This window comes from Uloborus diversus, chromosome 4, assembly GCF_026930045.1.
Source record: "Uloborus diversus isolate 005 chromosome 4, Udiv.v.3.1, whole genome shotgun sequence".
NCBI lineage: Eukaryota > Metazoa > Arthropoda > Arachnida > Araneae > Uloboridae > Uloborus > Uloborus diversus.
This window is the reverse complement of record NC_072734.1, coordinates 149,251,152-149,276,548: the sequence shown is the minus strand read 5'-3', so window position 1 is coordinate 149,276,548 and position 25,397 is coordinate 149,251,152. Positions and strand designations below refer to the sequence as shown.

Here is a 25,397-nt window from a genome sequence, read left to right as displayed (position 1 = left end):
ATATTTTTATAAGGAACCATAATAAAAATTAGTATCGTTGCCAAATAGCAAGGAGAAAGTACGTTATATGAGCTCATCAGCACTTCTACTTTCAAAATATTAGTTTTCTTTCATATCCACTGATCTAGACCTAAATTTAGATCACGCAATTCGTGACTCTTTTTCTTCTGCGTGACAGGATACGAAAGTAAATGACAAAGTTCTTTGATAAAGTTATTACTAGTTGTAATTGCTTTTAATGCCATTTCTAAAAATTACAAACTGCGTTAAAACTTTTCTCCTTAATACTGTTTTCTTCACTTTCTGGAGACTTTTAACATGTACGATTGTATAGATTTTATTACTTTTAATAAGCAATTAATTTTTAAGTTAAACTTCTGACCTCAGGACACTCCCTTGATGATGTTGAGTTTAAACTTCGACTAAGTAAAAAAAGTATGTTTTTTTTTTAAGTTGAATGATAATGGAAAATCATGAATTACCTCTTTGATTGTGAGACATTTTATTACTTTATGGTACGAAAATGTCACTTGATATTTATTCATACTAATTAATGGACAACTTGCATTCATGAACAATTTCCTACTTGTCCATGATGTCTATATGCTTTTGTGTACTATCTCTAACTTAACTTTTACTGGCGAGAAATATGCTTTTTAAAATACGATTTCAATTGTGTGTTAGTTGGAATATTTAGCAAAATATCCATGGAAGTATCATTGAAACTTTATTTTTAGAGAGAGAATCCCTGTAAATGAGGTTTTTTTGCCGAGGGTCTGTTGCAAACTAGTGGTATATACAGTTGGCTCTCTGTTTAATGACTTTCAAGGGACCACAAAAAATCGTCCTTAAGCGTCCTTAAATAGAATGCTAACACTACAGTGGGCCACCTGGGACCGTGAGAAGCCGTCGTTAAACAGAGAGCCAACTGTACAGTTAAAATGTTTTATTGTTTACCCTTAGGCACCATTATATTGAATGTTTTTTTTTCATACACGTTCCAGATAGTTATTGTGTTATTTTAGATATCAAACGCTGATAAAAATTTCAGCTTGTTTTTAACATCTAAAAGCACAATGCTCACCAAGCTTTAATAGGTGTAAAAAATAATCTAAAATGTCGCATTACTTCTAATAAGCGTACATGAATACATGCTCCCATTTGTCAATGTGAATAATGACATTGGATATTTAATGGACATATGAGGCAGTGATCAGCAACGGGATGTAAGAGACGAAATTAAAAATTTGGAGATAACCAGTACAAATACAAATTGTAGGTAAAACTCTCCTCTGTTTTAGGGAAAGAGATAGGACAAGTAGCTCTGGTAGGTGCTGCTATACAGCATGATTCAGAAGAACATTCATTGAAAGCCTCTTGAAACACATTTTACTCAAAACTTGAAAACTTTCCCCTACATCCCTTTGCTTCTGATTGCATCGTATACGAAACTTTTTTGGGGATCTGATTTTGTTTTGCTTGAAGTTGTGTAGTAAGTGCGTGTTTTGTTACTATAGTAATATCGTGATTTTCTCTGAAAACTAAAGTTATTTTATTTATTTATTTTTTTATTGAAAATACTTAAATATTGTAAAAGAAAAATATTTAAACATGAATGCTGAAACCCGAAATAATTATGACACAATCAATGTTAATAATTCAATATTGCATATTACCGCAGGCTAAATTCTCCATATTTTAATGTGAATTATCGACCTCGGTACACTATTTTTCAAACTTAAATTTTGTTTTTGTCCATGATTCTCTACAAACGTGTAATAAAGACATTCTTAGTAGAAAAGTGCATAAAACTTTTACCAGTCTGTTATTTGCTAGACTCTTTTTCATTTAAAAAAACTGTAAAACAGGGCTGGGGACACTATGACTTATTTCAGTTTTCACCTGACTTTACCAGACATTTGGAATTTACTTAGGAAAAAATAATAATAATTCAAATATTCGTTTTGGGTTCGGGTCTAAATTGCAAGGTTAATGTGACTTTTCAGCCCCAAACGATTGTTCACCGCTGGGTCTTGATGTAATCAAAACAACACAGAGAAAATATTTTTCTTTCATGTCAATTTATTAATGGTTTACTATCTGTCTTTCATGAAGCAAATTACCCAGAAACATGATACTTTGGCTTTGTGTAAAGTCATACCACTTTTGCCGAGTTTGTTACTGGGATATATGAAATATTTAACGCGTTGTGGGAAATGGGACAACCTTTGCAAGTCAAATTATACTGAAATCTCTCCGCCGTTGCGGATATAAAATTTTATGGCACCGATCTGACGTATGTGACCAGTTTAACTGCCTAAGATACGAAACATTTCAAACTTGGGAAACGTCTGTGGTGAAATATTTGATTAAAATATCAAACGCCATTTTAACTTGTGTAGAGTTTGGCTGTTGGTGTATTTATTACATCAATGCCATCTTAGAAAGATTATATAAAAAAAAGAGTAAAGCAACGTTATTATCAAACTTTTGATTTACATATTTTATATTTTACTATTTATTTTTATTAACAATAAGTTGTTGATTAATGTGCAGAAATTTTTTTAATGATTTATCCATGCAACGTGTAAGGCATCATATTTATGTGGAATCTAAAGTTTAAAGTTAAATATTTATTCAGTTTTCAACATCGAATAATCAAGATCGTTTTAATGTGAGTATTTATTAATAATGCCAAACTATCACATTAGATAAGAGACCATTGTTAAATACAAAGCTGTACATTAAGCCGTAAATAAGATATCATTGCTACAACATTTTATTCTAAAGCACAGATAGGAATACAGTCTAAAACAATGCAGATTGCACTACTTTTAACGCAGTGAAACAAGTTAAAATATATTTTATTAATATTATCGAAAGCGATAAACTATTATTTCAAATTGATTTGTTTTACAACATTTGTAAATTTGAGATTCATACAATTTTACACTTAACTCTAATGAATTAATTTTTATTAGATCAAGTACATCCTTTTGTTATCATAAATCGGTTTATTTTTTATTCGTTACAGTACCGGATATTGCTGAGTTAATCTTTGACTTGGAAACAGTTACTATAAGTATTTTACTTGTGTTAAATATTTACAAAAAATCTTGTCAGTTATAAAATATGTTAGTTATTACATTAGTAGTGAATTGTTGATAAATAATTTAATAAAAATTATGAGCGAGTTTCTATTTTTTGTAAATCACGTGCTTCTTCTAAAATCAGAAGTGTTATAAATTATCAATACGTAAAAATGTTTTTTTTTTACCTGAATGGAATTCAGTTCATATTGTATCGATATAAATAAATATCGTTTGTACGTCTTAATTTCTATTTCAAACATCATTGCATATTGACAAAGTGTTGGAAAACTAAACAAATAATGACAAAAAAAAGGAGCTTTCTTATGAGTTGATTATGAAAATGATATTATAATGCTTTTCTTAAAGCTATTTCTTGGCGCGTTTAGTTTTTCAGTCGTATCCTGCAATGCTTTGATAGAAATTTATATCACTGCAAAAATATTTCCTGGATTTCAAGTCCTTACTTTCAAATATGACTATTAATAATCGTATTACTTAAATAAAATATCCTCACTAAAATATAAAGGAATAATTAAGCGCTTAATAAAAAATACTTTATCTTTGATCAAGTTTATCATTTCATGGCTTATCTTATTGATGCATATGTTTTCGGTAGTAAGAAGAATCAATCATATCTAAAATAATTTACTTCAACTTTCTCGAGTACATTTATTCTTGTCTTTGGCTTCCTCGGCATTTCGATGTCTGACACTTATCAGACTGCCAGGATGGGAAAAGATTGACGATGCTTAGAAGGATAATAACGTGACATGATTAGGTAGAATGATTGAGATGGATTTCTTCACTTTGGACATCTAATATGATTTTCTTAGTGGATTGTGACTTGAACGTTTGTCAAGATTATTTAAATACTGCAGTCAAGAAATACATTAATATTTAACTATAATTACTTAATTTACTAAACTGTAAGTCTTTTTTTCTTGATCAATTACAGCATGATTAGGAAGATTGATTGAGGTGCATTTTTTCACTTTCGACATCTAATATGATTTTTTTAGTGCACTGTGACTGAAAGGTGTGGTTATTTAAATAGCGCAATCAAGAAATACATTAATCTTTAACTATAGTTTAAAGTTTTGTCTGTAGTAAATACAACACTTTTGGTTTAAGCATTTAATCTCTTTAAGTGGAGAATTTTGTTTATTTTGCTACAAATACATTTCCCTTCTTTATGAAATTTCCAGTGTTTGTTTTGAAAGCTGTGACTCGTTTATCGACTAATTAAAAAAAATGTTCTGCATTTGATGAACTAAGCATACATTAGAAATTAAAACCTTTTACCCCATAATTCAAATATGAAACTTGGTACTTTAATAGGGGCAACTATTTCCTTCAAAATACGATACATGTTACAAAGCTGTACAGTAATATTTTAATATAGGCAAAAGCATGGTATACGACCTATTTCCAACGATGCAGAAGTCAAAAGTCACCTGTAGCAGCTCTTGATCCGTTGATAGTTTAGACGGAACATTTTTCTGCCGTAAGAATTCGGAAACAGGTTTGAAGTGTCACCAAGTGGTTCACACATCTTAAGGAATTAAAATTAGTTACAAGGACTTGTGTCTTTGTGAGATATTACATTAGATGTAATTAAATAGTTGCTACTATAAAAATGTTGTCCCTCCTTTTTAGTAAAAAAATAATGCACTTCATTGCTAGTTCAATGTGTTTTTGAGACTTCCTCTTTAATATTTCCCATATATAACGCTTTGGGTGTAATTTTTAAAGAATTGCGTAGAAGGGAAACTCTAAAACACATTTATGAAACATTTTGCAAGTTTTGTGTCTTAATGAAGGTGATTTCATTATCAGTTTATTTTATGCGCACAACTGTTAATTTCTTTCACTTTATTTGCCTACGGTTGTTGCAATATAACATTTCATATGCTAACAAAAAATCGATTAAAAAAATGATTGCACTTTGTGACAAAATTTAATTTTAATTTATAACATTGAGTTGAATATCAGTTTCATGTTACATTTGACCTGCTAAACACAAATCTATAAATTCAAATCTTGTAATACGTACCGTTTTAAAGTTATGATGAGTTTAATTTCCATATATTAAAAAAAAAGCCTGAAATTTTAAAATCAAATCCAGACACATTGATTTACCTATAGTTTGAAGCTCAACACAGATATAGTAATATCATGCATTTAAAATGAATATTGTGAACAGAAGTCGCGCAGGTTTAAGTATTGAATAGAAAATGCATCTGCACTTTATGAAAGAAAATTACGAAAAAATAGTTTTTGCTTTTATAAATTGATACGTCTTTATAAAGTAATATTGCGCCCCCATCGTTTCATGTTTTTGTAACAAGTCTTTCACTAACTTCAGCATTATCATCTTTATGATTGGAAAAAAAAAACAGCCTAGAATTAGGACAAATTAGGACAACCGATTCGGAGTTCTTTCTCTGTAAGATTTTCACCGAAGTCATTGTTCTTCATTAGTTTTCTTATTTTTGAATCGAGAAAAAAAGCCTGATTTTAATTTAGCATAGCTTTATTTGAAAAAAAAAAAAAAAAAAAACGCTTTTCAAATAGAAAATTCTTTTACCATTTATGTCTTATCTTCAGGAGAAAAAAAATATTGCAATCAAACGGAAAAAAAATAATAATAAATAAAATAAAATAAAAAACATAAATAAATAAAATAAAAACAATATACAGTGGCTCCCAAAAGTGTTCGTACACTTTGAAATTTTTTAGTAAAGCCAAAATAATTCAAAACTGAATTCGAATATAAAGTCCAATATTTTTTCACATCATTCCTATGTCATTCTAAATATAACCCATAGTTTTTTTTTTCAAAATATTGACGGATCTTCTTTTTGAAATGGATCAGAAAACGAAGAGACAGAGAAATAACACGCCACAAAAGTCATCGTACACTCAAATATTTTCGAATAAAGTCATGATTCAAATTATCATATGCCGTTTTATTAATATTTTTGCATTGTGTAGACCCTTATAAGTCATTTGGCTTTAATTTTTTGTTTATTTATTCCTTAATATATTGCTTATTACGGTAAAATGGCTGGTATTCGTAAAAAACCGCATACGCCATTCAAAATTTGATTTTTTTTCCCTACAGTAGTGTTAAATTGGTTTGAAATGTCTCTAAATTATTTAATTTATTTGTTTGTATAGTAAAGTGCTTGATAAAATGCTTTAAAGAAAGGAAACGAACCGAAAACAAGGTAAGAAAAGGTCAACCGGCAAAGTTGACAAAACGTGATCGTAGATTTCAAGTTAAAAAATTTATAAAAAATACACATTTGAGTACTGTAAAAGTTTCTGCAGAGTTAAATGAAACATTTTACATTTAATTTTCACCGAACATTGTTCACCAAGTTCTTTGATTAGTTGGATTAAATGCGACCTCTTCCCGCAGAAATTTTCTTGGTCGTGCGAAAAACAGAAAGCTTACGCTTTTCGTCCCAAAATCAATGATAAATAAGCTAAAAACAGTTTAGAATCATGTCTTACTTACAGATGAAAATTAATTCAACATTTTTGGTTAAATTGTCGTACAACTGTAAGTAGAAGAAAAAATTAGGAACTTAATCTTAAGAACTTAGGTTGATCAGTTAATCGGGACGGTGAAAGTGTTTTAGTGTGAGGGTGCATATCAGCATCAGGACTTGGTAAGTTGTAATTTTTTGATGAAATAATGAATCATGCTGTTTCTTCAAATATTTTTAAAACCAATTTTGAACTCTTAGCCGAAAATTTGGTTATTGGAAACAACTTTGTTTTTTATCAAGATAACGATAAGAAGCACACGGTTTTCAACGTTTGCGTCTAGTGCCTCGAAAATTGTCCTAAAGTTTAGAAAATACCCCCTCAATCTCCAGATTGTAACTTAATGTAACGTATTTAGAGATATCTGGAGGCTAGATTACGAAAATAGTGCTTTAAAACGAAAATAGAGCTAGAAATAGTAATACTCGAAGTGTGGTAGAACACTTACTCAGAAATTACGCTAAAAAAAGAAAGAAAAAGAATGAAATCTATTTCCGGACGTTTAGAAGGTGTTATGAATACTGTATGATATTCTGCTAATTAATAATTTAATCAAAAGTTAGATTATTCAATAATATATAGACATTTTATAAAGTGTACGAAGACTTTTGTGAGATAAAATTTCCGGCACCTTTCGGTTTTTGATTTTTAGAAAAATAAGTTTTAATATTTTTTAAAAAACTTTTCATGCAATTTTGTTAAACATTCATCATAGATTTTATAATTAAATTCCTATCCAGAAATATTGATTCTAACCAATGATTTTGGGCCTATTTCGTTGAAAGTCGTAGGTGTACGAAGACTTTTGGGAGCCACTGTATAATGTTGTGTTAAACCTCCTAGTTCACTGAATATGTGACAGCAACTTTTAAACTACTCTTTAGACAATAAATACTGCAGCCGGTATTTTTCATAGCATATAGCTTCTGTTTACGTGATGCGAATGCGCAACATTATAGTCCCTGATGAGTTGAACTAATACGCGTTATCTATGAGATAACACTTGGGATGTAATTTCAAGGCGCTATCAAGCATTTTCCCAAAACACTGTGCTGAAATAACCTTGCGTCAGCATACGAAATCTTTTATAGATCGCTTGGTATTTCACTTTTGTGAGCAAGTTCTCACTATTGCTGGCTCTAACACAGCGCAATCGCATCACGTGAACCTGCCCTTAAGCTAGTAAATTCTTTTGGTTATTAAAATTCATGTTTTGATCTTCTCTGTACCGTATTATAAACAAGAGTGCTCGAAAACAATAGGCATTAGAAATAGAAAACGTCATATTTTGATGAATTTTGATGCAGCTAATATCTCGATATTTTATTTACAGAAATCTATTTAAAATTTATTTTTCCAGTTATTATGTAGTTATTGAATTTTTATTACTTTTGAAGTTTTTTTATTGAAAGTAACTTAATAATCAAAATATAAATATTTAGTAATAATGATTTAAACATCTTCAAATATATTTTTAGATAGCAATCAAACGCATATAATGATTATAGTTAAAGCATTCAAACATAATTGTAGAATTAAGACCAATTTCAGATGGTCTTCTCATATCACCTCATCTTTAAAAATCCAATAAATCAACCTCGTAATATATATGAAAATTTTCTAGACAAATCCATCAAAGAGTGTAAAAAAATATATTTTCTACTCTTCCTTTGCTTGGTTTCCTCTTTCATGTTATGCCTTGACGGAGCCATCCGTCACCTTATCAGCATACGTGAAAATCTTCACGCCTCTGAAACACCAGCGAACTTCTTCTGAGAATACAGAAGAGCAAAATTAATCTTCAGAGTTAAGATTTTCTTCCTTTTTTTATTACATTCATACATCCTTGGTTTTCAATCTTCGTTAAAGTTTTCCCTTTTGAAAGAGTAAGAAAACCATTCGTAAGCTTAATGATAAGCTGCAGTTTGTCGCGTCTACGCATGGTTGGGTTTTAGAAAACAAGACTGTTTTCCCGTTCTTTTAATCAATATAAAAGTAATAATGTATGCTTTTTCTTTGAGGTTTTTAATTAAGAAATAGGATTAGTAATAACAGCAATAAGGGTGAAGCTTTTTATTATAATTCATCTGAGTAGCAATTTATAAAACGTACTAACCTTTGATTTAGAAGGTCAAATGCAACTATTTCTTGATTTTTTTATTGCTGATCTTATATCCTAATATTTTATGCACAATTGCCTAAGAACGTATAGATACGCGAAACATTCATAATGACGATTCCCAAGTTAATTACAACTACTTTTCTCGTGACGTCTGTATGTACGTATGCATGTGCATATGTTCGTATGTGCGGATGTATGTTGCATAACTCAAGAACGGAATGTCCTAGAAAGTTGAAAATTATTACGTAGACTTCTTGTGGGGTCTAGTTATGCACTTTCCCTTTTGGTTGCATTCGGGTGTTTCTAAAGGGATCTTTTGCCCCTCTTTGGGAGGAAATCATTGTTATTTTCGATGTAAACTCCAATGGTGTTATAATTTGGCGGACACTTGGCGATATATCGCCAGTCTTTTGGTCGCCAAGTTTTGTCGCTAACTTGGCGACGAATTTGGTGATTTTTTAAAATCTGCTTTAAGTTGTCCACTACTGGTGATATTTAGAGAGTAAACTATTGAATCACATTAAAATTGCCAGTAATGGGGAAAAGAAATTGAATTGGAGTAAAAGGAAGTCATGTGATGCACACATCAGCTATTTTTTTTACATCTTAAGCTTATTAATTAAGAAATAATCTAACTAACGAAATAGTATTTAAAAATTAATATTTTTGTTAATTATAATTTATATTGTTACATAATAATAATAATAAAGCGTGTTATTGTTATCGTATCGATACATATTAACATTACACTTGTGTAATTTCATGTACAGTAGAACCTCGCTATAAGGACACTAAAAGGGACTAGATATTTTGTCTCTTATATAGAAGTGTCTGTCTATTTTTTATAAGTATGTGAGTTGATTTATTGCGAGTATCAACTAAGTATAATTTTATAATAAACGGATTGTATTTGTTTTTGTTCTGTTTTTTTATCAATAACCAACTAAAATAATCAGCTATCCAACATTTTGAAGCACAAAAAATACAGATTACAGCAGATACGTGTTTCGGTGTTACAAGGAACACCTTTTTGAATGGAAAGAAGTATGAGCTTCTGGATGAAAAGTCATTCGAGAAATACAATTATCACTTCCGAAGAAGTTCTAAAATGCTTGTTATTATGTTTATGGCAAGCATATTCAAATGACTAAGCTTTTGACTTAAAACTTGACACATATAGTTATTGGTCTCCTTAATTATGAGGACGAGCACTTAAACGAATTACAAATATGATTTGCAACATGTATGAAATTCATAGTTTAATGATTTAGTCATTCGGTTTAAGTATAATGAATGTCATAATTCATTAAATACACCTTTAATAGAAACATACAGAGTTAAGCAAAAACAAAATGGAGTTGAAAATTAAGATGTTGCGCAACATTTAACATTAATTAAGATAACATAAAGACAAAAAAATTAAAACCATAAAGGAGGATTTCTGTTAGGAAAAAAAACTGAAGAAAAGTTCCTCAAAAAACTAAAATGTGTCCCCACCTTTTTTCATCGTTTCTGTCGATTTCGTGACGTTGCCATCAGTCACCTTATCAGGCAATGGGAGCGGATTGACAGCCTTGAGACATCGTTGCAAGTCTGCTGAGATTTCGGGTAGAGAAAAATAATAGGAGAAAGGGGAAAGTTATGGAAAAAATAGATTTTTATCCTCCTTTCTCCTGAGATCTTCACATTTATGCGGGATTACTTAGAAAGTGCACACCTCCATAAATTGAGAAACAAAAGTTAGAGCAATAATTACTCGTAAAATAAGTTAGGATTGATAAAATTAAAATAATTCTTGTTATGATGCGAATTAATGCTCTAGTTACAGTCTCTGTTATATGTTTCGTCTTTCTAATGGGGCTGCTTGACAAACCCTAGCCTATCGGAGATCTACTGCGATCCTGCGACATTGCATTTAGTTTTTAATGTACTTTCATTTACTATATGTGTGATAATATTCTTTCTTTCCAATGGCGCTGCTTCAGAGAGGTTTTAGCCTTTTGCAGATCTAGTACGATCTCCCGATATGGTGTCCAGCTGTTATTGTGCAACCATTAATTATCAGTGTCATATTATTCATTCTCCCAATGGGGCTGATTAAAAGGTATCAGCCTTTTTCTGACCTACTGTGATCCCCCAATATCACATCCTGTATTTAATTCCCCCTACTATGGAGTATATATCAATGGTGCAGATAAGGTGGAAGCCCAGTCTTGCACCAGGTGGTATAACCCTAGGCTCTAACGATGCTAAATTGCCCTTGGACTTAGCAGAGATTTTCTGAATCAATTAGGCACTTTGACATGCCGCATAATCATGAAGCATGTTTAAGTCTGACGATTCTCGCAAACTGACGACCACTTGAAACTTAGATTTTGAATTTACGACTAAAGACGTACGATATCAGCGCCTAACCCAAGCACCTTCTAGCAGGTTTTCGAAAAGCAGCACACTCAAAAATAAAAATTAAATCAAAATCTTTGAGCATGAAAGTAATAAACCATAAAAAAAACATAAAATCAAAAAAAAAAAAAAGTTGTAGGAAATTGTATACACATGTTTCGGCGTTACTAGTAACTAATTTTTTTAATGTAAAAGAAGTTGGCTTTTGGTTCGAAAGACATCCGACAAAGGTCAGTTAGACTCTTTTTGTACTACTGCATTGAAAAAGGCGTTCTTTCTGACACCGAAACACGTGCAATGTATCGACAGCCAGGTCATCCCTTCCAGAGGCTAGTTCCAGAGACTGTTATGAACTCATAAGTGTGGAATCTGGAATAACCGTGCCGGAGGTAGAAGTCATCTAATAAATGTATCTCAGCAGCGAAAGTTCGAAGACACGGTGTGGTTTACCCTAAGAAGTTTTCTGCTGCTAATTTTTCATTTGAAAAGCTTTTGAAACTTATTTTGTAATTACGAGCAGTCGTTCCACCCTACACAATGTATGAAACAAAATCACAATGTACGAATCACGCAATACAATAACGTTTTTCTTTTCTTTCTAATCAAATAATACTTACTATTTTTACAGTTTAAAAACAAAGTAAAACTTTCGTTAGGTGAATACATAAATCAAGTCTAATTTATGATACCCCTAATAAGCATATAAGTTATAAATAACAGTATTACTCGATTGCGTGTAGGTAACAGCCTCAACATACATAATTTGACTTTCTGTCAAGATTTCTCGACCTTCAATTATATATGTTGAGCACCTTCGCGTGCAGTTGTTAGCGGTTGATCAGTAGGTATGTTTGGAATAGGCGTTAGTGAAGTTGAATTAATAGTAGAAGCGTTTGTTGCTTTACCCTTCAGTGAATATCAGCCAATGCAATCACATAGGGTAAGTTTGAGCACCTGGGACTTGAAGTGATGTGAAAGCAGATGTGTGGTTTCTGTAACTCAATCCGTTGACTCTGCAAGTCAAATAGTAAGGATTAATGTTTTTAGTTATTACATTTAATAAACAGTCAGTAAAATAGCTAGGATCAATGTTTTAGGTTCTTGAAGTTAACTAGCATTCGGTAAAATAGTTTTTAATGTTAAGTAACGTTTTATATTCTGTTATGTAGTTGATTCATTTTACTGATTCTATTAAACGGCAAAAGATAAATATAATTAAGATTTCACTCATAAAATCAGTTCATCAGTAATTATTTAATTATGTAGGTGCACATATTTTAGCATAAGTTGTTCTCACGAAATTAGTACACATGTCCATTTTTTTTTAAAATTTTGCTTATCTTCTTAAATAATGTCTGGCAACAAATCATATGTTGTTAATGGTTCTCTATTAATTTGTGTAGCATGAAGTATTAATGATCTGTACATTAGTAGTTTAAGAAAGGTTTTTAAATATGTTGATCACTTTATGTAACAGAGTAGACAAATAAGACATTAAAAAATCGCTGAAATAAAACAGTTAAGTTCTTATTACGAAAAATGATCCTAAAACAATTATTCTGGACCACATTTTAAACATAGAAACATTTCTATAAGAAATGCAACAAATAAATATTAAATAGTTTAACCCTTAAAAGCATGATTCTTTAAAAACCCTTAAAAATATATTATTTGGCTTTAAACTTGTGTTCAAATTTCGAGAGCAATATTTAAGAAAAACGTAATTTAGTTTAGGTATGGTTAATGATTAAACAACCACTCGGCAAAATATCTTTGTTGGAATGATTATACAAAATATTTCACTTATTATGCTTTATTCAGTGAAGTAATGTTTTTATTTTATCAAAATACGGTTACTATTACTGCTATAAATAGGCACAGAAAATTATTGTCGACCAGTCATGGTCATTCCCTCCACAACACAAACTTTAATTATTTTAACTCAATGCATAAAAAATATTTCTCAAGTAACAGTTTCTTATTTGCTGCTTCTTTATCTCAAAAGTTTTCATCAATTAAAAGGATGACTTTCTATCTTATTCAAAAAAATAATAATAATCGTTTCGTACTCAAAAGTCCAATTTTGTCAACCAATAGGTTGAAAAAAATATTTCATTCTGCCACACAGCAAAAAATAACGTAAAATTGAAAAATTAGGCAATAAAACATAAGTTTCTGTTTAATTTCAACTATTTTAATTTTAACATCAAAATGCAAAAAAATAAATAAATAAATAAATAAATAAAATAAAATAATAATAATAATTTTAATAAGAATAATTTCTTTGTTATCACTTAAATTTTATTTTTCATCAAAACTCTCATTTCGTTACACAAGTAATTGCCCATATGGAGTATGGAGAAATTTCAGATATATCAAAGAAACTATTTCAAACTGGGAAGCGCTATGAACAAGTAAGCAATATTCGTCGAAATGCATCTCAAAAAATGATATTTTCTATTTCAAGCTTCTTCACTTCTTCCCTCCATTTCTTTACTTTTCAACTCGTGACGTTACCATCAGTCACCTTATCAGGTAATGACCGGGAGTTGACAGCTCAGAGACACTTCGAAACCTTGATGAGGCTGCCACAAGACGGAAAATAGAAACGAACTCACGAAAACGAAATGTGTTTTTTCGCTCTCCGATGATCGCGTTTTCACTTCTACTTTTATCGAAAAGTGCTTTAGACTATCTGAGGATTATTCTCCTTTAAAATGGTTTTGTTTGGGTTTTGAGAGATTGGAAGTCTTAGAAAGTTGTTTTAGTTCATGTTTTTAATCGTGAATAAGTGTGGGGTTTAATGACGTTACAAATGCAGGATTTTTTTAATTTTGCAGAGGTATCTCAGCTACATTGACCATTGAATTTTAATGCTCTGATACTGTTACTTTATTTATAGACAATATAACACTAAGAAAAAATGGTAATAATCAATCAATGCACAATATAACACGGCAAAGAATTATTTTTTGGAAATTATAATTACATTTTGTTGTTTCTAGTAAACTCATACATGTTGTTTTATCAAACAGTAAATTTTTACATTTTTTTCTTCCGGATCCTGAAGGGAAATAAGCTTTAGAAAACATTGTCTATTTTTTAAACAGAGAGCTATATTTGGTGAAAAAATTCATTAATGTAACTTAACAGCTAGGGAATTGAATAGCGACACTGATGTATATGAATTTAAATACATTTTAAACTTCTGATTACACCAAAAAAACCGGAGTTGTTTTTCTCTTCTCCTTTCTTATTTTTCTTTCTTTTTTATAATTGTATGCTAATTGAGGCTTAAACAAGCATTAAAGAGGATACCTGTGATAGAGCTTCAGACAGTTGAATTTCTTTGTTATTTGTGCTCTGTCTCGATAATTTTATCAACTTATTATTATTTTTTGTTTATTGAACATTATAATAGTTTTATAAACTACGCCTAGGTTTGATAGTAAACATAATGAGAAATTGTCTGTTGTAAATTTACTAGAGGTATAATAAAAAAAGTTAATGCATATTAAAACTTTATAAATGAACTAAAAGAAAACACGAGAAAAGTATATTAATCGTAAACTAACAAGACACATTATGAAAAAAATCAATATGTATTAAAACTAGATCTCAATTTACCGAATGTCGACAACAAGAGCTTTAAAAACAGCTTTTAAAATTCAACTTAATTAGTAAGACGAGAACACAGACAGTGTTTTATTAAAGAACACTTTTTACATTTTCATGGATGCTCCAAGAAAAGAGAATGACGCTGCGCATTATGAAACTTTCAAAGTTTTAACAATTTCTGTTACGGATGTTTTTTGATACTTAAAAAGTTGGCTGAACAGTACTAAAGGTCAGACCATTTTGGACAATACATGATGTTGTTGCTAGACAACTACCAAACAAAAAAGTATTACCTACCGAGCAAGCTGTTATTTTGAAGTAATGTAAATTATACTGCTTTATATCTGCGTGGTTGGTGGTCCACAGAGACCAGAAGACAACAGATCCCTGATAATAAATAAAGAAAGAACCAACTATGAAGTGTAAATAAACTTAACATGGTCAACGCATAATGCAAAAACTCTTGTAATGTGGCTGTGAATCGTCCTTCCTCCACTTTTTCATGTGAAAAACTTTTTGCTGATCTTTCAGTATGCAGACAAACAAAGGAGCTACCATAAAAAAAGCTCTTAATTTGCTTTTGGCGTCAATATATAAAAAAAACCTAAAAGCTTTATCTTTTTTATCTTGTTAAAATATGCCGTGTGGTACTCCCCTTTACTTAGCATAAATTATCGGTTCTCAATTAACATTACAAAAGTCTCATCCCACGGTACGTTAGATTTCCTAAACAGCATCTAACAAAGATGAAATCCAGCTGTTGTTGAGTCTCGTCAGCTTGTAGGTTGAAAAAAAAATGTTTTCTTGCTGTCAGCAAGTGAAATTATGGATTTAAGGGCTTATGCATTGAATAAAGAGGTCTGTTTGTGAAATTTAAGCGAGATAATTTTTCTCAATTTTCGCTGGGAGCGCTAAGTGATGCCCTTAAATGGTTTTTATTGCGTAGAATCTCGTATTCTTGTAATTGATCATGTCATTCTTTTTTAAGCTTAACATAAAGAAAACTTTTTTTCTTCTTTCTTGAGAAAATTCTCAAAGTATTTTTGGGTAATTAAGTTTCTCAAAACGAATAATAAAAAGATCGAAAGTATCGAACTTCAAACAAAATGTTTTTATGAAGAAATTTTTGCAAAAATAAAAAAAGATGTTCGTTGAATAAAGCACCTGAAGCTATTTAAAATTTCATTTTTCCTTTACTAATCCAAGGTTTTAAAGTATTGCCCAAAAGTGTAGATTGCTTTTAAAATTGATAAGTTCTTTTAGTTGAAAGAAAACTTCTTTGATTTGTTATCATTTAGAAAAGCAGCAATAGTAAGGAAGAATAAATATTTCAGAAAAACAGCTAAAAGTATCTGCCAAATATTTTCGACTTAAAAACAGTATATATTCTCATTTGAATTACATAATATATGCGATATAATTTTGTCAGAAAATACTCATAATAAGACAAGTTCGGAAATTCAAATTGTAACACATAAGTAGATGACAACGAAGAAAATATGAAATTGCAAACAAAATTGTCAACGTTCTGTTTTTTTTTTCTTTTTTTTAAGTTAAAAAAAATGAACAAGTTCAGAAAAAAATAATGCTATACTGCTTTGTTAAATATAAGTAATATACATCGGCGATTTTATTGTATTTATATTTGTATTAAATAGTTACATTTATATAATATTTTATATTTTATTGCACATACAACTTATCTGACCTAATATAGCTGTTTTTTAAAGCACGCATACACCTAAAAATTTAACACGTTAAAAAAATCAGATAATGATGTGAAAAATAGAGAAATTTGGTAAAATGCTAAAATATAGTTTTGCAAGTAATTTCTTCGCTGTTTTATCTTTTGCTCTATCACACTTCTGACATCAAATTTTTATGCACATATAGCAGCATGTTCTGGAGCACACAACTTTGCTCTATAAAATATTGTAATTGTCTATAAATATTTTCTAAAGTTCTTATACAAAAGTAAGCTTCTTTATTCCTTCAAATGAATTTTTTATGTGCGAAATAACCAAAATTATAATAATAGTGATAATAATTATAAAATATCTGCATATGGTTCGCAATATAAAATCATAGAAGCTATGTATCAGTATTTTGTATTCTTTACTCTATTTTCTTTGCAATAATTAACTAAAATACACATATTTACTTTTTTAAAGAGTATACTCCGTTTGATTTGTTTCAATTTGATGATTCACTTAGATGCGACACAGAATGTTTTTATGAAGTGCATTGAAAAATCTATAACCTGATTGCGTTTTATTTTCTTACAGTTCCACCAGCAGTGGTGATGCAACCTGTAGGTGGTGTTATAGTGAATGAAAGTGATACAGCGGTCATCTATTGCACATACGAAGCGAATCCATTCAACGTAACAGACGTGCAGTGGTTTCACGAAGGCAAACAGCTAGCGGTACCAACTCAAGGGAAATATGAGCCTGGAGGCCAAGGATATCCTTCCCTCACTGTTCGCAACGTACAAAAGGAAGACAGGGGCATGTACTCCTGCGCGTTGTCCAATGCTATTGGAAAAGGAAATGCAACGAATTACGCTGAATTGAACGTTCTTTGTAAGTATTGTTGATTCTCGTTCTATTCGACTTATTATCAGTCATTCATGATAAAATGTCTCGCTAAACTAAGTTGTTCACAGTTTAATTGATTCTGTTAAAAAAGTGGTGCAATTATTGCTCGGTTAAAAAAAAATTTCATTGGAAAACTAGGACACACATCATCTGCCATAGCGGCAAACGATCTCCTCGTAAATGTTGATCATTACTATTGATTTTCTTTTTGTCTAGATAGTTTTAGTTGGTGTAATTGTTCTTCCAATGATATTACAAATACTTGAGGGAAAAAAAACTAAATGTGTTAGGAAAAAATCATTGTTTTGTAATAAAATCCGTACTAATCAGATACTTTGCTGTCGTGCAGTTGCAAAAACTAAAATTAAAACTTCAGCAGTATACCGGTAGCGACTTACAACAAAAAAAAAAAAAAAACTGTTCTCACAAAAATGAATTGAGTTTTTTTTTTCCCCGAAACTATTTCATACGGCACTTTTTTTAAGGTCTTGGTTAACGGAAAATTGACTCTTTTTCCCTATAAAAATCCGTTACCAAAAATAGTTACTAGCTCTGTCTTACATATTCATGAAGCTTTACGTAGAGAAACTACTTACTGAAAATTCTGGTACTTCAAAAGAACCTTATCCTTGTGCTATTATCTGGCCGGACTATGGTCTTTTTCAAACTGCAGAAATGTGCAAATGGATCATCACCAAGGAGTCATTATGTCCATAAACGTTTTACAGTAACTTAGAAATGGCCTCAGACCTTTGTAATCCGTAATGGGAAGAAACCGTTTGCGTATAAAATTGTATCTATAGATAGTTATAAAACCTTGACGCGTCCGCTCCGTGACCTTTTTATACTTTGGCCTTTTATTTCACTCGTCTTTTGGTGGCGATTACATTTTTTTCCCTTTTCGTTTTCTAGAAGATTGCTCCCTTTTCCTGAAAATTGCCTTCCAGCATAAAACACGGGCTTCATCCATTTTTCCCAGAGCGGGCAGTTTTAGGTTAACAGCACAGAAGGGCACAAAATGGCGCGGAACAAAAACGAAAATTTAAGACAGTTCGTGGTTGGAATGCTGATTCAAAGTCTAGCGTCCGAACGAACTAAGATCGTGGGGCTTTCTCATTCTTACTTTCTTCTGGTCCATCGCAATTTCTGGTGACTGTCTTTATTCTTCTGTGTGATAGTTTGATATGCAATTTCTAAGAAAGCCTTTTATCTCGTAAACGATGTTACGAATGGCATCTAAATACTGAAAGAACTATTACAGATTTCTAGCTTTTTCCTTAGAATCCTACGTAACTTTGGAGTAGAGTTTATCGGGATATTTATAGGAATGCATCACCTATTACAATGGAAAGTAACTGCATTATTTTCGGGAAAGGTATCGATCGAGAATCTTAAACAAGATGTAAGAAATATATTTTGCAAAGAACAGACACTTTTAAATTAATCTTTACGATATAGTGTAGACAAAAGTTGAAAATTGAACATATTTTCAAATATAACTTACGGCATAATGAAAAAAAGCAGAAAAGTACATTTTTACAAAAGATCAATACATCATATCGTTGCCTTAGAGCAGCAGTAGGATACTTAGTGTTATTTCTTAGACTAGATGCCTTAGTGCTGTTGCTCTGAAGTGAAGATATTTAGCATCGATTTAGTGTAGCTATAGACATCAAACCAACGTACTGACAATAAAGATAGAATAATAATAATAATAAGAATGTAAGAAGTGAATAAAAAATTAACCGCAAGAAACCGTAGACTACCATCTGTTATCTGCTTGAGATAATTTACCACCCAGAATTCTTCAAATATATATTTCATCCCTAAATATGTTCCTTTTTCGCAAAACATTTTCGGTATTAATGTTTAAGCCTTTTCTAACGGGTACATATACTACATTCATATACCATTAACCATATGCACAAACATTTTGTATGAGACTAGTACTTCAGCTTGCAAAGTAGTAATAAAAACATCATTTTATGCTTTACGAACTCATTATGGACAATTTTAACTATAAAGTTGGTGGTTCTGTCCTTATATCGCTTCTCACACCCCTAAGAAGGCTCAATGTTGCTTGCTGCTGGTGATAGTTGATTGTTTTAATGTTTCTTGGACGTCCAGCCTCTTAAGGTTTAGTTGGGTAAGACATGATGGACTGGCTTCACTTGGATGTCCTGCATCCAACAATACTAGTATTCACTCATAGCAGCCTTCATCACAGTCCACAGGAGATATGGTTAACGACACAGGCAGGCAGACGCTCACAAACTTCAAAAATATAGATTAGCGAGCTGCAATTTTAGCGAGAATGTACACTGCTCGACATTAAAAATGCAACACCAAGAAGAAATGGTCAGAAAATGATGAAATTTGGAAAAAAAGACAGAGACAGCAAGGAATAATAAATGATCTTAATTTCAAAATGATAGGCAGAATACAGCGCGAGACGGCGTCGGCTCAGTAGGATGTAGGACCACCGTGGACAGCGATACACGAAGAAACACGTCAAGGCATAGAGTCAATAAGGGTGCGGATGGTGTCCAGAGGGATGGCTCTCCATTCCCTTTCAATTATTTGCCACAGTTCGTCTTCTGAACGAGGCAATGACAGAATCTGCAAACGGCGACAAATCACGTCCCAAACATGTTCGATTGGTGACAGATCAGGAGAGTATGGTGGCCAGGGAAGCATCTGTGTGCCTTGCAGAGCATGTTGACAGATGCGAGCACTGTGTGGTCGGGCTTATTCTGCTGAAAAATTGCATTAGGTAGCCCTTGAAAGTAAGGGATTGCCACCGGCCGCAGCACATTATCCAAGTATCGTTGGGTCGTCATAGTGCCCTGAATACGAACTAGAGGTGACATGGAATTGTACGCAATTCCGCCCCAAACCATTATGCCACGTTGTCGTGCGGTGGGACGTTCCACAGTTACTGCCGGATTAGATCTGTCTCCACGTCGACGCCACACACGTATGCGGCAACTGTCACTGGATAAACAGAAGCGGGATTCATCTGAGAATACAACATTTCGCCATTCTGTCATCCATGTCCCTCGATTCCGTCACCATACTAAAAGTTGCTGTCTATGTTGTGGGGTTAATGGCAGTCTTCTTAGCGGACGCCGTGATTGCAGACCAAGTGTGACCAAATGACGGGAAATGGTTCTGGTTGACACGGGAACATTCAGGGTATCTTGCATCTGCTGCAGAATCGAGGAACAAGTGACTTGTGGATCTGCTACAGCTTGTCGGTGGATGCGTTGATCCACGCGTTCTGACGTCACTCTGGCTGCCCCTGCACCCCTCAATCTTGCCACATTTCGTTGTTCCAACCATCTTAGGCACCGTGCTCGCAATCATGTGGGTATCATCTGCGATTTGACGTACGGACCAACCTCCCCTTCTCAGTCCGATCACCATTACCCTCGTAAAATCATCTATCTACTGGAGGTTTCTTCGTTGGGCGGCCTGGTATTCTCTCGTGTTACACGTATCCTCCAAGACAAAAACAAAATTTCTTCGATAATTCTCCAATCAGAAATAACGACACGAATATTGCCCATTCTGCAAGTTACTTCCCTTATATCTTACTTCACGTGCGGCGAAGAGCTGCGCATTTTACATCATTTACATAACTCAGTGTTGTACGTCTACTCTAAAATTTGCACAAATTTCTCAACACTCCTTCTTGGTGTTGCATTTTCATTGTCGAGCAGAGTGTTATCGAGTCATCCTAAACGAATTTTCCAGAACAGAACAGTGAAGCAGGTTTAATAAATGTAAAAACGATAATTTTCTTTCATCGTGTTTACCTGAAATATCCTGATTTTTTTATTTTATTTTATTTATTTATTATTTATTTTTTTTTATATTTTATTTATTTATTTATTTATTTATTTTTTGGTAAAATAAGAATATTGGCTCTTTGCAATTTTTCTTCAGTAAACGTCTCTGATTAGAGACAGCATGTCTGTAAATGTTGTAAATTGCTAGGAAAAAAACTGCATTGAACAAATAAACAGCTTGCCAAACAATTAGTCCAATGAACTACAAAAAAGGACCCCATAAAATATTTGACAGCTGCAGCATTATTTTTATTAGATAAGAAATAAAGTGAAACATGAAACACACTTCTCTATCAAAAATAACAGTATGGTAAAATGATCTCTGTTCTGAAGCGTAGAAAATAAATTTTTATAAGTAATACTTCGCTTCTTGTAAATCCGCCTACACATAAAAGGCCAAAAGAAACAGTAATATATATATATATATATATATATATATATATATATATATATATATATATATATATATATATATATATATATATACACGGGCGAGGAAACATTCTCCAACGTTCTGTTTATTCAATGACGCAGATGAAATGTAACCATAAAAGTCTAACTTTTCTTTGCGTGCATTTTTATCATAAAATGGAGCGCATGCTAGCATAAGCGACAGTGAAAATAATGTAGCATATATTTTCCGCACATTGTTATTTTATTTTGTAAAACACATTTTTATTTTTTTTTTGTTCAGTAATGCAAGGCGAGATCAGAAACGAAACAAGTTGGCACAACTTTAGATTTTTACGACTACATTTCTAAGGGTGAAATTGAACTAAGTTAAAAAAATTGGTACAGTTGGGGATTGAAAGATATCACGTGGTTTTTTGTACTATAAGTACACAATATTTATGTCGCATGCGAAAGTCATTTTAAAAGTAAAATTTTAAAAATCATACTTTAAAAGTTTGTAAATCTAACCCCAAGTACGTGTTCTTAATAGGTGTTACGCATGCGAAACAAGAAAGTCCATTAAAATGCCTCAGTCCTACATTATTTCTTGTTTTACAGAAAACTATTTTACTTTTTCACTGTTACATATACATCAATTTTTGAGCAATCATGAATTGTTTTCACTTGACCGTTGAATGTTGCCCTATCTTTTTATTTTCGAACCCGCACGGATTTGCCCGTAGTAGAATATTAAAAGGTTTTTTGGTTCTCCTGTATATTTAGAAATAATGTATGATGAATTTCTCGCCAATTTGCTATATTAATTTCTTACCCTTGTTATGGTTCCACGTTATGATAATTCGGTAATTTACTCGTCCATGTTGTGATAATTTGTTCGATAAAATTTTCTTAAAATTGGAATAGAAAAAGAACAAAATCGAATTTTCGAAAAATCGCTTCGAGGTGCACACCCCCAAGCTACAAACTAACTTTGTGCCGAATTTCGTGAAAATCGGCAGATCGGTATAGGCGCTATACGCGTCACAGAGATTCAGACATCCAGACAAACGGACAGACAGATCTCCAGATAGACTTTCAGTTTAATTATTAGTAATGATTTTGGATTGCCTCCCTCTGCAACATCGCCGTTGACCTGTCCCCCGATGTAGCCCCCAAGCACTGTCTCCACCAGCTGTTCTGTCCAGCGGAATCCGCCTCTACTGTGTAGTTGCGTACATATCCTACACACACACACGTCTGCACCCACATACCTACACACACTTGCGCACGCCTACATACGCACACACACGTGGCTCCACACGCGCACGCTTGCGTCCACACTTACACGCGCGCGTGCAAACACGCCTTTACACACAAACCCAGCCCGTGATTGCAAAAAACTTAATCTGAATTTAAGATGTCGAAATTCATATTTTTAACCGCTCTGAGTTTTAAGCTTACTATTAGAACAACTCGTGTCGCAATGGTTAGGTTCTTATAAGTACTGAATAATTTTAATGTTTTTGAACTATCTTGTGTTTCTATCTTGATTGTTAGTAAATTTTCCTAATTTAAAAATTTGTCAGCATTTTTGCTTAGTCATATTTTCTCTTTACTTTTATTCGATTATTTTTTTAACAGATTTATTCGCCCCCCCCCCCCACATTTGCGCGTCATAGTTCTAACAATTTCGAAAATAAAGAAAACTTGTTTTGATTATCACACTGCTTCTAATGTCTATAATGTTTTCTTGATTTTACTTTTCGACAAGTCTCGTACTGTATAGTATATGAAGTTTCCCTTTTTTTACAATGATCCACAATTTTTGCTATCCAGTTAGGATTTTTTTAACTTATTTGGATTCAATTTATAGAAGAAAGTATAAGTGCAAGTATTTTCTCATTCAACATTTCTTCAAACTTTTCCTTTTTGCCTAAAACTCTACAGGTAAAATCTTCCGTAACTCTATGCTATATCAGAAGGAAACATAAAATGTATAATTAAGAGCAACATAATTACCAAATGTGTTTTCTAACCCTCCAAATAAATCCATAAAATAGCTTTATAAATGACTTATGTGTAAATTTTTCAACAGCGTAAATATTTTTACAAGACGAGCACACTCACTTTAACAAAAACAAACAAAATAACTGCTTACAACTTATTTTGAGGCAAGAAATAACTCGAAAGCGTAACGAAATGTAACGGACAAATGTCAAGTGCAAAATCACTGAAGCAAATGACAGTCAAACAGTTTATCCCTAGAAACAGGACGTTTAGGGAGCTTACCGAGCAATTTTCGCTTCCGTTAGACATGTTGGAAAATAATTTTACTTTGTAAGAATTGTTCGTATAATAACAGCAGTGGTAAACCATCCTTTTCAGCGGTTTGACATCACTTTACTATTTTTTCATTGAATTAATGTATTTCCACTATTTTCAAAACATTTCTTTTTATACCCTTGGAATTTAAAGCACGGTTTTGTTAGAATTAAAAAAAAAGATAAAGTACACACTTGAGAAGTCAATTTTAGATAATCAGGATGTTTCTAAAATTAGATGAAGATGTTTGGAGGTAGAAGGGAACTTAAGCATGAATTAGCATTAATTAATAATATTGAAAATGTATATACACATAATTATTTGCCATATATCTATTTAAAGTTCATCAAAGCCATTTATAGTTTGAATTGATCCTTAAAATGTACGTCGAATTTTATTTCAACGATTTCCATCCGGATGTAAGGCTATTGCACTTGGTATGATTCCCCCTCCCCTTTCTTCTTCTTCTTTTCTGATTTTTTTTTCATGTATATGCATATTCTTTACTTCGGTTTTATACTACCCATTAATATTATTGGCGTTTATTAGAAAAAATTTCACCAATTCTACAATTTCTTATTTTCCCTTTTCAAAATATTAGCACAAGACATACATTTAACAATATTATGAAACTCGTCCTGTTAAAAAAGTAAATAAATAGATTAACATCTGCAAGCAGAAGACGTATTTCTGACATTATCAATTTATTAGAACAGTGGAAAAAAAACTCATTTGCATAACAGACATAATTAATATTTTTAGAGACTAGTTGGATTCACAAAACAACTATAACACAAGGGCTCTATGTAATTAATCCAGACAGGTTCATTTTTTTAACTAGAATTTAAAAATTGGGAGAAATCGTTTAAATATTAAATCCAATATTTAACTGTCAGTATAGAAGTTTACGTTTTAAAAGTTAGGATATAAACTATTTCATTTAGTTCAATGAATTATTTCCCAATTATAATGGAAGTGCATTATGTGCCGTGCAAGGGAAATGGTAGATAACTCAGCCTTATTATATGTATGTTACTAAAACCAATGAAATAAGTTTTATTCAAATTGATACTTATCAAAATATCTCATTATCGAATGCCAGATTAGAATGTAATGCTGGATAATGAAAACATCAAACTATCTACTGGTCAATTATCCGGCATGTTTGCCTGATGCATAACGTTAACTGGTTTTCCGTTGCATACCGGAAAAAATCTGAATTTAATGATGGAATTAACCTTGCAAAAACGATATTCGATCTGTGATAAACACAGGTTTTAATTGCCTGAAATTTCACCTACATAAAAAGTCGATTTATGTGTTACAAAAATATTTTTTTTCGGATTAATTTATAACTATGAGAAAAAAAAATGTACGGAAAATGTAATAATCATAGAGGAGGAATAAAATTCGGAAAGATGTGCTTTCTATACTTGAAGCAAGG

At 31.9% G+C, this 25,397-nt stretch overlaps 1 protein-coding gene across 1 annotated transcript in view; it reads left to right on the top strand.

Annotated features, from left to right (window-relative positions):
• Positions 1-25,397, top strand: part of LOC129220914 (hemicentin-2-like) — a 210,181-nt gene that overhangs the window by 110,234 nt on the left and 74,550 nt on the right. Inside the window, exon 5 of the mRNA XM_054855349.1 lies at positions 17,076-17,372. Within this exon, the coding sequence (XP_054711324.1) occupies positions 17,076-17,372 (297 nt within the window). The remainder of the gene's footprint in view (positions 1-17,075; positions 17,373-25,397) is intronic.